General features: G+C 41.1%; 2 protein-coding genes across 5 annotated transcripts in view; one reads left to right on the plus strand and one right to left on the minus strand.

Moving 5' to 3' along the window:
• The window catches only part of CNOT8 (CCR4-NOT transcription complex subunit 8), a 42,460-nt gene that overhangs the window by 21,108 nt on the left and 6,963 nt on the right, over nt 1-14,389 (plus strand). The window lies entirely within an intron of this gene.
• The window catches only part of GEMIN5 (gem nuclear organelle associated protein 5), a 40,081-nt gene that overhangs the window by 2,255 nt on the left and 23,437 nt on the right, over nt 1-14,389 (minus strand). For 2 of the 4 annotated variants that reach the window (XM_026510843.4, XM_044388543.3), the window contains exons 17-27: nt 13,386-13,499; nt 12,813-12,935; nt 11,537-11,632; nt 10,987-11,124; nt 9,631-9,778; nt 6,759-6,878; nt 6,150-6,360; nt 4,341-4,589; nt 2,712-2,874; nt 1,431-1,935; nt 17-113 (exon numbers count right to left, since the gene is read on the minus strand). In XM_026510843.4, coding sequence (XP_026366628.1) covers nt 17-113; nt 1,431-1,935; nt 2,712-2,874; nt 4,341-4,589; nt 6,150-6,360; nt 6,759-6,878; nt 9,631-9,778; nt 10,987-11,124; nt 11,537-11,632; nt 12,813-12,935; nt 13,386-13,499 — 1,964 coding nt within the window. Of the gene's footprint in view, nt 1-16; nt 114-1,430; nt 1,936-2,711; nt 2,875-4,340; nt 4,590-6,149; nt 6,361-6,758; nt 6,879-9,630; nt 9,779-10,986; nt 11,125-11,536; nt 11,636-12,812; nt 12,936-13,385; nt 13,500-14,389 lie in introns of all 4 variants that reach the window. The other 2 variants (XM_026510842.4, XM_044388542.3) reach the window with 1 other exon arrangement.

Here is a 14,389-nt window from a genome sequence, read left to right on the forward strand (position 1 = left end):
CTGCTGTAAATCTTACCTTAACACTCTCAGGAAATTTAGCTATTTTCTCATTTGCCTCCGTAAGCCTTTTGGTTAATTCAGGCAGAGAAAGTGGCTGATTTTTTTCTTCTTTACTAGTAATAATAATAAAAAAAGCATAAATCACATGCCTTGCCCCACATAACTTTTAACTGTTATCCTACAAATAAAATTCTTTTGTCATCTGGGTCTTATCTCTCATCTTTAATACAAAGGTCAAGAGGAGGGAATTTAATGTGATATAAAGTTTTCAAAATGAAATACCATTCCTCATTATTTTCCAAATCCCCACTTCTTAGACACATAGCTCTAATGAAAATTTAGGACCTTGAGGGGATTCAGTCCTGCAGCCAAGTGCAGAAAGCCTGGATTTCTCTGGGGGAATAGTTAGACATTGCTGGGGCTCCTAACCGTAGATGTATGGATGCACATTTTTCTGGGAAGAGTGTCTTAAGCTTCTCAAAGAGTCCTGTGATGCAGAGGTTAAGAGCTGCTGGGTTAGAGAACTTTTTAGTGTTTTTCTTGTTACTAAAACCAAACCCACAGCTGCCTAGAGTGTGGTGGCTTACTGGAGAAGTGACTCAAAACTCTGACTCAAAATTTCAATGGGTATCTTTTTTTTCCCCCCAATGGGAGTATTTTTACAGCAATAAATATACAAGGGCTTCAAAACTTAATTTTTTTTTTAGTTACTGATACTAGTTATCAGTTTATTGATGGTACTAGTTTCGAAGTTTTAAGCCTTGTGCTGGAAGACAATCTAGGTAAAAGGCACTCAGCATAATAACCAATCAGTAATTGTTCATCACTACAAATGCCCAAGGCAGAGGGCCCTGCAATAGTGCAGATGCGCTTTACAGTGATTAGGGAGTGGCTCCTGTCATCCACCTGGTCCCTGTGTTCAACAGAAGTGATCAGGACAGCATTCTGATCACTTGGGATTTTCTTAATTCAGCATGCAGTTTTGTACCACTACCCTTTCTGTGTATTTTCTGGGATAGCACAGAACTATTGAAAAACTATGGTTTTCATTAATGATGCAATAATGCAACTCCCCATTTGACATGATTAATTTTTTTGGGGGGAAATCTACTTTTTGCTCAAAGGTAGTATTTTATTGTCTGTCCTATGGTTATTAACATTATTTGTGATTTCATTTAATTCCCCAAACAAGTGAGGTAGGAGTAGGTACTCCCAATTAAAGATGAGGGAGCAAAAGCTCAGAAACATTAAAAATCTTGCCTGAGGTCACTCAGCAGAGCCAGGATTAGAACCCCATGTTGGCCTCCAAAGCCTGTGCCTACTACATTATGGTGCCGGCAAGCGACCTGATCAAGCTCATCTGTGCTGATTTTTATCTGATGATGATGTGAGAACTCAGCAGGGTATTTCCAATTCCACCTTATACTTACCACTCGCTCGGAGGACTAGAGAGGGACTGTTCTGCTACCTGTTCTGATTCATTCTTATCAGGACCATTTGTTGAAGATTTACAGACTTGACTCTTCTGGTGTTGGCGGATCATTTCTGCCAAGGTCTCCTGGACTTCAGCAACGGTTCTCTGTGAGTTTTGGAGACTGGCATGCTTTTCTGAAAAGAGCTCTTTACAAGTGATCAGCATTTGCTCGCTTTGTTCTGTGAGTCTCACATCTAATTCTGGAGGCCTGCTTGGCTCTGGCTCGGAAACTTTGGGGTCCGTTTCTTTAGTGCTGGCATTGTTTATCTGCTGGCTTTGCTCAAGAGAGGTTGTCCTTCTGTGAGCAGCCCTTACCCAAACACTGGATTTGGGGCAAGGCCTGGAGAGAGACCACCAGAATTCATACAGATGCCCATAAATAAAAAAGGCCTCCAAGCTTTTGAAAGCTGGTGTGGTGGGGGACTGATGTTCGCCCAGTTTGTCTCTTAGATGGTCACAGCCTAGGAGGAGAAGAAAAGGATTTAGGGTTGTGCGTTTCTTTATCTGCTAGAAATCTGGCCCCTTCCCTTATGTTTCCTATCACCCAAGGAGAGGATCTCAAGAAGAAAGGATAGCAGTGATCATGGGACCACATGCCCTTCACCAAAAGCCAACCAGAGCCAAACATTTCCTGACCTAGGACAGCGTTCTTGTTGCTGTAGTCTACGTGTCAATCAAAGTATTAGAGAAAAAATACTGCATCTTCCTATGAAAGGTCTGGGGGGTAAGATCCCTCTATGTCTCTAAAAAAAAAATCACAGTGATTTAGTTTAGTGACTATGCAGTTCAAAGAATGTCTTTCTGCTGTGCTTCACTATTCTTTTTCAAATTCATTCATCTATTTATTTGAAATGTTTCTCTACACCCACTGTGGGGCTCAAACTTATCCTGAGATCAAGAGGTCCATGCTCCTCTGACTGAGGCAGCCAAGTACCCCATGAGCTTTTCCATTCGTAACTAACTTGTGAGCACATTGCTATTTCTCTCAAACTGTGTAGGAAAATTTATAGAAGGCAGTAAGGTAGATAAGGTAGATAAGGCCAGGTAAAGGAAACCAGCCCAGTCATTCTGGTTACCTCTTAGGAGCTTGGGTAAGAGAATTCAAACTTGGTGCTGAATGACATAGCTGGCTGGTCTCTATCTTCCAATGATAAATGTATTCCTAGTGCGACACCACTGGTGGTGGTTGCATCATCCACTAGTACGCATGCCCCAGCAGAGGTGGCGGGTCACTTACCCTCAGGAAGAAAGGCTGAGTGTACTTCCTGCATGATGGTGAAGTTTCCTGAATCGTAGCTCCGGACCACAGCCCGAAGCAGGGCTTCCACAGCTGCGTCCCAGGAGGCCACTTGCTGGCTCAGCACTGCCAAGGTCAGGTCATGGCAAATGTGAAGCAGAAGCTGGAGGGAGGAGCCAGAGTTTTGGTTAAACATTCTCCCACAGCAAGCACTGGGATGATACCAGAAATATTCCTATTGACTGCACGTGGAAGAAGTATAGACAGTGTATGTTTAAGAAAGCTCCTCCTATCTCCACCACCCATTTTTGCTTCCCTATCTGAGAAACTTTCCTATCTAGTTGCATAGTAACATACCTTGTCTGGTGTTAAAGTCTGTTCATGCTAAAAAAAAAAATGCCTTGACATTTATATTTAATTAAAACAAAAAGTGAGTTTCGGAACAAAAAGGTGTAATTCAACCAACCAAGCTGGAGTATAATTAAGAAAATTTATAGTGAGCATTTATTGACTTTGATAAATACATATATCTGTATAGATATATACGCTACAATCACCACCAAACTCAAGACCTAGAACATTTTCATCATTCTAAAATATCCCCGTGTGCCCCTTTGCAGGCACTCCCCTCTCCCTGATTTGGTTTTGGCCAGTATAAATTTTGTCTTTTCTAGAATTCATATGAATAGACCTAGAGTATATGGTCTTTTGTGCCTTTGTTCTTTCACTTATTGTAATACTTTCAGGATTCGCTGATACTGGTTGTACATCACTAGTTCGTTCCTTTTTAGTGCTGCATAGTATCCCACTGTATGCTAGAACACGGTCTGCATATCCATTCACCAACTGATGGACATTTGGGTTGTTTCTCATTTTTGGTTGTTGTGAACTAAAGTGCAACGAACATTTGTGTACAAGTTTGTGTGGACACCTGATTTCATTTCTTTTAGTGAAATATCTAGGCAGTGGGATTGCTGGGTCACTGAGCATATCTATGTTTAACTTTACAAGAAGCTGCCCAACTGTTTCTCAAAGTGCTATAAATCACTTGAGGAAGTCTTGTTTCTCAAAAATAATGTGCCCTCATTTTCAAAAGAAAAACAAGATCAACTGATACCTATTTATAGGATGGGTATAGCTGTTACAATGAGTCAACTTTATTCTCTTTGCATCAGTATGGAGAGATTTTATAAACTGCTCACTGAAATAAGCAAGGCACAAAAGAATACATACGGCCTGACTTAGGGGCTGCCTTTGGTGAGCTAGGAAAGGGGAATGGGGACCAGGGACTTCAACCTTATTATATTTCTTTTACAAAAAACTAGAAGACTATACAAAACAAAACCAAAAAACTATGAAGCAAAAATGACAAAATGTGAACATCTGTTACTTCTGGTTGATGGGTACTCGATTTTTCTCTATGTTTTTCTGTATTTTTAGGCTTTTCTTCTTCTTCTTTTTTTTTTTAAGAGAAAATTGATCAAGACTAACTTCAAAGTCAAAGGGCTTTAATTAGCCTGAAGGGATCTTTCCAGGTTGCCTGGGCCTGCCTTGGTCTTTTCTGAAATGCAAACTGGCATATACCAGACACGGATTAAGAAGTCTTACTACAGAGTGCAGACAGGGTACCTGTTTGGAGGGAGTGTTATTTGTAGCAGACGGGTACTTGATACTCTGCAGCTGCTGTAGTGCTGCCTGATACTGCTCTGGGGTATCCAGGCTGAAGATGCTCTTCCATACAGCCGTCACCCTCTCCACGAAGGGCCCGTCAGTGCCTGCAGCCCAAGCGTTGTAGGAAGAACTTTTGGCCTCTGAAAGCTGCCTTTCCTCCAGGTGCTTGGACAGTAGCTCAAGAAGGCAAAACACCAGTCTCTGCCCCTGCAACCCAACAACAAAGGACAGGAACTGTTATGCAGTGGAAGTGCCTGAGTATCTTGAGAGCTCTCAGTTTCTCAGTGTTCCCCGTTACCTCTGCAGCAACCAAACCCCTTAGTAGGCTGCCTCTGGCCAGTGAGAGTTGTGAGTGAGGGGGGAAAAGATGTGATCTAACAGATATTTTTCCAGATGCCTTTGCAGGAATTCTGGAGGTAGCCGGGAGCCCAAGCCAACATTTTTATAACACAGCCCTGCCCACTATAATGTGAGCCACATGCAGGCCAGCCACCCAAGTCTTGTGCCCCAGTTTGAGAAAAGATGGCCTGGATTCATCCAGTTCTTAGCCCCTGCCCAAACTTTAGATTCAGGGATACAGAAGTAAAGTGTAATAGGCAGAAGGTGCTAGAGCAGATAAGCTGTGTAGACCTGAGAGCTGGGGCAGGTGTTAGGCACCATGTCTCAGTAGGTTAAAGAGGGAGTCAGCTGGAAGAGAAGAGAATAAGCACAGAAAGAAGCTCTAGAAGAAAATCTTTCTTTTTGCTGGACTTTCAGCTGCCATGAGATTCGTGTGTACCCTTATAATAATATCTTCTCAGTTAAGCTTGGGAAGGTTTCTGTTCCACATAGCCAAAATAGCCTGATCATTATCAGAACAGCATTTAGCATAAGCTTAAAGGTTTTCTTGCTTTGGTAAGGATGCTGTTTAAGAGAAAAGAAGAAATGCTAAATAACCACTTTGGAAACTTTTTTTTTTTTGCTATATATAAATTAAACTCTCTAGATTTGGTCACTTTATAACGAATATACCAAATGACACTATCTTTGAGGGTGTACTACTTTTGTCTCCATTTTTATTTTGCAGTTCCCAGAAAGCTACTATTTTTCTTGGGCTATGAATATTTAGCTAGGAACTGTCTTTGGGCCCAGTAACTCTACTAGGGAAAGAGGAACTTACAAATGTTCATGTTAGTGTCTGACCAGCAAAGTTGTCTAAAATGGACAAAATGTTTATGTGTTCTGGAAACTGAGAGTGCTGATGCTTTTAAAGTAATCTCTGTTTTGATGTGTCAAATAAGACAGTGGTAAATTACTCATTTTTAACCAGAAAGGGATAAACAGACATTTAACAAAATACTGATTTTACCACACTTATTTATGGCTTAAAGCTAAAGAGGGGTGCACTGGCAGAGCACCATGATTTCGGTCAGAGGCTAATCCCTCTTCCTCTCCCTCTTCAAAGAAGACCTGATGACACCAACGAAGAGATAACAGACTGCTAGCCCAGGGGCTCAGCTGACTGAAGTCTAATCATATTATGTTGAACACAAACTGATAAGGAAGGAGATTACTGTGAATGACCACGTTCTCTCTTACTTTGAATATGGCAACTGAGAAGCCACGGTACTTCCAGGGGATAGTATGGTCAAGGCTTGCTGGACGCTTCTAAGGATACCTGCCGAATTGGTACAGCTTGTTCAACTGGGTTATTCATTTGGAATTCAACTAGAAAAGGACTTGGGGTCCTTTCATCTTGAATACCAGGAGATACAATAACAGACTGACCTTTAGACTTTCATGTAGCTTCAGGGCTTCCTGAGCACCCACCCAGTTCCTGGCCAAAAGCAGCTCCTGGGCACATCGGAGAGCCAGGGAAGAGGACAACTCATTCTCTCCCACAATTGAAGCCAACTCTGCAGCTGTCTTAAGTGATGCTGCATCTCCCTTCTTGGCCAAAACTTTGGCTGCATCGTAAGCAGAAGCAGCCCCTAAATAGCTGTAATACAAAAGAAAACCCTAAGTGTCATAAACAGATCTCCTATTCCCTTTTCCACTGCCACACAGAGAATGACAGCATCATACAGGGGTAAGGACATAAAGGAACCTCAGTTTGCTGAACTGAACCCAGAATCTTTATTCCCTTCCAGTTTCCTTGTTTGATGGTAAAGACGTCACTAGAATAAGGGGGACCTCCTGAGTCTGCTACTGAGGTTTCTTGAATAGTTATGGTGATTCATATAAATACCAAGGAGGTAGGTCCTGATGAATCTTATGAAGCTGGGTTTAATACACATATGCCTTTTTATTTTCTAGTCACTTTACCTTCCCCGCTAAACTTACTACTCTTATCCTGCTCTTCTACGTTCCGATACACGCCTGTTCCCTCAGGCTTACCATTTGGCCGCTACAGCATAATGGCCGTCTTTTTCCAGGATGGCTCCCCAGGTGAGATATAGGTCTTTCAGGATTGGGTCCTCTGGGCGCAATCGGGCCTTGGCAACTGCAATAGCTTCCCTAGAGGCAAGAACAGATATTAGCCAATTTGAAAACGCTAGAAGATAGGACAAACTGTCCCTCTTGTATCGTTTATACTGTTCCAACTGCCTATAAAAAACCATTTTCCTGCATTACATGAGAAATTAAAACCACACGCTGAGCTCAATTCTTCACCTAGGTCAGCAGTTCTTAATGTGTGGTCTGTGGATTCCTGCGGGTCCCCAAGTCTTGTCACTTCACAGGAAACAACCACCAATATTGTTGCCAATGATACAATTTGAGCTTTCAAGTGAAACCTAGAATTTTAGGAAATTTGTGCCTGCTACTCTGGGCCTGACAGCTTCCCAAAAGTTAAAGATTCTTCTGAAGAGACTGATGGTGGTATTAAAGAATGTGATTTTTTTTGATATTTTATAATGAAATGTGTTAACATTTGGAGTATCTGAAATTCTGTGAACTACTATTTTCCAGGTGACATACAACTTCTGAGTTGCAGCCCACATGAAGTCGTAGCTGGAATTAAAGTATATTAGATTGAGGTGATCTAGGCAGAGCAATGTTTAAGAAGTACTTTGAGACATCAGCTTCTAGCCATGACAGAGTAACAGGGACCAGACTTACCCTCCTGCCAAAAACTAGACAAAATATGTATTTTTTTCAGACACTGGGCACCAGGCAGCTCAGGACTGTCATCCTGGAGAGAAGGGAACCAATGATGTGAACCCTGTCAAGGCCCTCCTGCAGCCATCTTCCTACAGGGAACCCCAGCAGAGCCTCAGCAGTCTCACTGAGTGGAGGAGAGACAAACCAATTGGAATTTGAGGGCCTGCATGATAGGAAGGAAGCTATCCAGAGAAGGGACTACAGAACTGTTTGGGGATCCCATGGAGTCTTTTGCTAAACACAGAGGCCACACATGTGCAGGAAACTTTTTAAGGCTGGACAAAGAATAATCAGGGAACTGTAAGCTGAGTAATTCCCAGAGCTCACTCGGGCCTGGGGGACTTTTGTGTTTTGACCAGCCAGACATTTGAGTTCTGATTTGTTGAATACACAAGGGGTTCAGTAAAGACACCAGAAGGTAGAAGTGCACCCTAACTCTAGAGTATAGATTTCTCTAAACTTGTCCCAAGAAAGCCTAAAAGCAAGCCATGAAAAGATCAAGCTGTCCATAGCAACTTTTTTTTTGAAGATTTTATTTATTCGAGAGAGAGAGAGAGAGAGAGCAAGCGAGTAAGTGAGCACAAGCTGTGGGAGGGGCAGAGGGAGAGGGAGAAGCAGGCTCCCCACTAAACAGGGAGCCCTGACATGGGGCTCGATCCCAGGACCCTGAGATCATGACCTGAGCTGAAGTCAGCTGCTTAACTGACTGAGCCATCCAGCGCCCTGGATCCATAGCAACTTTAATGCCCTCTAGAACAGAGTTCAGCACTCTCTAAAGGAAGACAGACCAAAACCGAATAAAGAAAAACAGTCACCCCGAAGCCATCACATCAAATGGCTGAAAATCAGTGATGGAGAAAGTCCTAAAAACAGAGAGAAAGATGACATAGTTCCTATATGACAAAGATGAGATTAAATGCAGTAGTCAAGTCAAAAACAACATAAGAGAAAACAGTGTCATCTTTGATGCCCTGAAAGACAAAAACTGCCAGAGAAAGATCCTTTAAAATGAAGGCAAAATTAACGGCTTTTCTAGACAAAAGTTGATGGAATTGGCTGCCAGAAGAATCACACTACAAGAGTGAAGATCTTGTTCAGGTGAAGGAGTTGAGAGCAATTAGAACCTTGGACCTATAAGAGTGAAAAATGCTGGAAATAACGTATATGGGCGAATATTTAAAAAATTTTTAAATTAATAAATTATTTTAAAAATGACAGGTTAAAGCAAAAATTCTAATAGTGTAATGTGGGGCTATAACATGTCAAATATATGACAACAGCAGAAAGGACAGGGAGGAAGAAAAGAAAGATGTTGTCTATAAGAAGTAATACAATATTATTTAAAAGTAAACTGTGATAAATTGCTAATCATCACAAGCCCTAAAGCAACCATAAAATAAATGAATAGGAGTAAAGCTAATAAGCCAGTATTGGAGATAAGAAAATATTCACTTGATTCAAAAGAAAGCAAGAAAAGACAAAATGAACAAATAATAGATGGGACAAGCGGCAAGATGGTAAATTTTAATTGCACCAATATTTAAGCACTCCAATTAAAAGACAGAAACCATCAGACTGGATAAAAAACAAGACCCAACTGTATGCTGTTTACAAGAAATATTTCACTCCTTTTGTTTGTCACTACTTACAAATGTATTATAGTGAAAGTGTAAGAACTCGGACAGGAAGGATTCATACCGGTCTCAGGAGAGTGGTTACTTCTAGAGAAGGGATGAGGACAGAACTGGAGAAAGGCAATTCAACCAAATCTGGAATGTTAAACTTAAAACAAAGCTCGGGGCACAGGGAGCTTTGGGGGTGGTTGGCAAGATCCTGTCCCTTTTGTCTCATACTGTTTTATTTGTGTTAGTTTATGGATAAAGAAGTTCTGAAAAAGATCAGTGGCAAACACTGATAAAAATTAACATTTGTTAAGTATAGGTAGTGGGTGCACTGATGTTTGTTAAGCCGGTGTACGTATATTTCCGTATGTTTGGGATGTTTAATTACAACAGAGGTCTGTGCTGGTTATCAGTGAGCAGAGCTGTTCAGCAGATGCATGCCACCTTGTATCCAACTGCCGGTCCGACCGCAGGGCCATACAAACCTGTAGAAATGGTTTGACTTGAGCAGCTCTACAGCTTCGTACACTTTGTGGATAGAAAGTAGGTGAGAGGCAGCCTTGACATACTGATCTTGAAAGCACAGCTGTTTGGCAAAAGCTTCCACGGCCCACAGCCACACATGGTAGCCGGCTTTAAAAAAAAACAAAAGACAGTGGTTGAATAAGAAGCAGGTTTAAGAAAAAAAAATAAGCACATACACTTGGGTTGAAAATGCCTTGGTGTTAGTCACTGCATAAAGTACATTTAGATACTAATTCAGTTGCCATTACAGGTCATCTGCTTCATCTACTCTCCCTATACCTACATTTTAAAACATCAATTTTTTCTTTGATCATATAACACATAGAAAATAGTGCAGAATTCAAAAGGTACAAAAGAGTACGGATGTCAGGGCAGTGATTACCCTTGTTGGGGTGTGTGGAGACTGACTGAAGAGCAGCATGAGAGAAGCTTCCAGGGTGCTGGCAGTGTTACACTTCTTGATATGGGTGCTGATTACAAGGGTGGATTCAAGTTTGTGAAATTCATTGTCAGTCACAGCAATGACCTGTGTACTACCCCCTCTCTCTATATATAGTATACTTGAATACAGTTAAAACACTGGGCATGGCATAAAAACTTTCCTTGTTATCCTGGCATCTCCCTACCCAAACTCGTCCAAATTCCTTTCCCTGGAGAAAACCACTATTATTAGTTTCTTTTGAAACCTTTTTGACATAGTCTATGAAGATACATTGAAATATAAATCACAGAGCAGGAAATACTGTTGTGCGCCTACAGCTTGATTCTCCCCACTTGCTCCACTCTGGAGCTCCATTTCATATCAGAACGCACAGGGCTGCCTCATTCTTTCATAGCAGCTTCTACTCTGTAGAGGTACGAGATTTAACCAGTCTCTTCCTGAGGGACAGAGAGGTTCCTGTCCTGATCTTTTGCTACTACCAATACTGTTGTGATGACAGTCCATGTATACTTGTCATCTTGCATGTGTGAGTACGGTTAATTCCCAACACTTAGAACTACTGAGGTAAGGATATTAGACATGCCCAAACTGTCCTGCAAGAGAGGGTCCGTCTTTTTAGAAGATTTTATTTGAGAGTGCACGTGAGAGAGCACAAGCCGGGGGGGCAGGGTGGGGGGTGTGGGCAGAGAGAGAGGGAGAAGCAGACTCCCAGTGCAGTGGGGAGCCCAATGCAGGGCTCCATCCCAGGACCCCGGGATCATGACCTGAGCTGAAGGCAGACGCTTAACAGACTGAGCCCCCAGGTGCCGTGTGAGTGTCCATCTTTGGTGGACATACCCTAAAGGGGTTAGCACTTTTGTTGAAAAGAACTTACCAACTGGTGCCATTGCCACAAGACTGTCTGTCAGCTCCCCTCTTTCTGCTGCTGTCTGAAGAACACCTTTTAGATCTCCTTTCCAAAGCATGAGCTGGTGAAATAATTCGGGGTGGCCATTTTCCAAGTGACCTTTTCCTGTTTGGATGAGAGATAATATTGGGAAGATGTTTCAGAAACCTCTGTCTACACAGACTTCTAGAGTAAGAAAGGCCGGATGAAAGAGAGGAACAAACTCCTAGAATGCGCTGTTGCTGGCTGACAGGAGAGTCATCTCCCAGAGTGTTCGTAACGTGGTGTGAAGTCCACTCAGTCCCTTGTCTACCCACTCACTTTCACTTACACTCACAGTGAACACTGTACGTTCTGGTCCTATGACCGAAGCACGGGCTGTATGCGAATATGCAGATCGGGGAGCTCAAAACCTAGTTAGTTGACATGTAAAATGAGCCATTATGATGCAGCAGGATGGCAGCCATAAAAGAGGTACCAATGAAGTGTTAGGGAAGCATAAAGATAGACTGGGTCATGTTCACTGGACTTGCCTCACCTTCAACCTCAATCATTCTGTACAGGGCAGCCCGGTCTGTGAAAAGCCCCAGGTGAAATCTTTCCTCAAGATCAGTAGACACCTCCTCATTTAGCTCTGCTAATTCAAAAAGACAAGGAAAATGAGGTTACTATTTTCTGTCCAATTTTCCAAATGTATGTCCAGAACACCCATTTCAGACAGTGAAAAGAAGAGTCTTGTGCTCTTGTTTACCCTAACAGAGACCCCTGCTGGATAGGACGGTAGGAAAATCTGAGAACATTTTGAGTTTTTTAAGCTCAGCCTTGGCAAAATCCAGTGAGACAATTTAGTTCTCAGTTTGCTCAAATAAAGATTCGGTGGGGGGCGGGAAAGGGGATATAAAAAGCCAACTGCAAATTCAACATGTATTTTAAATGCAGTAAAAAACAAAACAAAAAAAACTAACATGAAATGTTCTTAACATTCACTAGGATCTACCACAGAGGGATTCAATATTCATTCTGTTTTTAAAAAAGTCACCCGAGCAATTTTCCAGTAAGGTTAATAATGTAAAACTATATTAGGTGTATAAGTTATAGGAAGTCATCAAAAAGTCCCCGAAAGAGGGCTATGTGTATAAGAAGAGCATAAAATATTTCTGGAGAGAGACAAGAAACTGGAAATAGTGTGGCCTTGGCCTTGAGGGGAAATGGGAAGAGTAGGTATCAGGGTGGAAATATAAAAAAGATTTTCTTTTTGAATCTCTGAGTAGCATTATCTTATGTATCCCGTTTTAACATGTAGAACTGAAAATTAAAAATCAAAATGTCAAAATGATAGGCATTGAATGAGGGCTTTGCAAAAGTAAAATTAAAAAACCTCCTAAAACAAAAACTTCCACCCAAATTCTAAAAAAGGAAGTGCCATATAATGGGTATATTTCTAATAAGCAAGTATTCTTTTTTCTACATGAAGGTACTATTTCCTGGGGAAAAGATAGTTGAAGGAGTGGATTCATGCTGAGCTTTTTAAGCCATCCTACCAATTCTGGCACACAGATGGCTGGTAACAACTCAATTTATAACAGTAAGTCAGAGTACTGCATCTCAAAGTCAATGGGGAGTGCTGATAGTGGATCAGAATAGGAAGCTTGGCACTGGGGTCGGGGTGGGGGGGAGGGAAGCCTGGAAGAGAATGTAGAAATACAGACCATTTTAGACATTTGGTTGCGCATTCATTCAACATATATACAAGTGCCTCTTATGTGCTAGTTCCCAGAGGAGTATGGATGGGCCAAGGAAGTCTGTTTTTGTACCTTTGGAGTGTTTTGCAGTTGCTAATACCAAACAGTCCAGATGAAGCTCCTCCTTGGACCTGTGGTCCAGGCTGGTAGTCAGTGGAAGCATGGAACGAGCTTTTCGCTTCTTGGTTAAGGATTCTGAAATGTAATAACAATACAGACCTCCTGAAGAAGAGCTGATCGGAATCACAAAACCAGATGGCCATTGTGTGAAAGTAAGCTACTGAAAGGATACTGCTGGGCATCAGAAAAGTTCCTACTCTTACAAAGAAACTTTCAAGTTAAATTAGCTGGGGGCAGTGTTTACAACACACACAAACACCCGTGAAGCATTCTCAACAGCTGCAAAATGACAGTTCGTCATTAAAACATTGAAAAATGCTTAAAATTGTTTAACTGTTAAAACTGTTTAAAAACATGACCCAAAACCGAAACAATCAATACAACAAACAAATATTTAAAACATAAAAAACAAACAAAACTCCCAACAAAAACCAAAAACAATAAAAACCAAACACTTCGGAGTTTTCGGTTGCATGTAATATTTGAGGGTGTTTTCACAAAATATTTTAATCAGTAGACACCAACCTGGCTTCTCTTTAGGTGGCTCCTTCTTCAGTAAAGTGACTTTGTTATTAACAGTGACCTTTGACTTTTCAAAGCCTAATAAAACTGGAGCGCAGGTAACTGGTTCTCTAGAAGCTACATCATGGGGGATAAAAAAAAAAAAAGTTTGGAGAAGAACAATGCAGAATCCAGTTCTTTTTAATAATTAACAACTATACCAGACTTAATAGTGTGATTTTATATATTCCATAAAAGGAGATAAAATACTTTGGAAAGGAAGCATGGGTAGTCTTCTCCCTTTTCCCACCTCACAAACTGTATTCTAGGAATCTGTAAGTTTATTACTTAGAACTCTAATTGGTCTAAAGAGAAGTTGTTTCTAGCCCCCACAATTTTATACCACAGGCCCAGGAATTCTGAAACTCTGCTCAGATGGCAAAAGACTTCTTACATATTTAGATGACAAAGTACTAGTTGCATGTTTAATTACACCAGAGAATATTAAGGGTATGTGGTAATGGAGTCACAATCCTGATGACACATAGCCATGAACTTTTTAAAAAAGTCTAGCTTTTTTGATCTGTAGGGGTAAAGGACATTTTGTGCAACCATTTTGTGATGAAGAGGTATTTTCATGGGCCTAAAAAAATAAACCCATTAAACTTTTAGTTCTTTATTTTCCTAAACTATGGGTCCAACAGCCATCCCTTGGGATGGAAAGGGTCTGGATGTGTCTGTACCATATATTTTGGCCATTTTAATTCTGTCACATCAGAACATTCCATTTGAGAATTAAACACAAATCACTGCTTCTATTTATATTTTTTGCTATTTAATCATTTTAACAGGTCATAGGCACCACAGCTTAAAGGTAAACATATAAAAAAGAATTAAAGTACTAAAATTTTATCCAGTAACTTTTTTTTCTCTTCAAACTAGAAACAGACTACATTATTAGAAATTAGTGACAAAATCCTGAAAAACTGTTTTGTGAGAAATCTAACTGCCACGACAGTTTACCAGAC

Source organism: Ursus arctos, unplaced genomic scaffold (assembly GCF_023065955.2).
Source record: "Ursus arctos isolate Adak ecotype North America unplaced genomic scaffold, UrsArc2.0 scaffold_15, whole genome shotgun sequence".
Taxonomy (NCBI): domain Eukaryota; kingdom Metazoa; phylum Chordata; class Mammalia; order Carnivora; family Ursidae; genus Ursus; species Ursus arctos.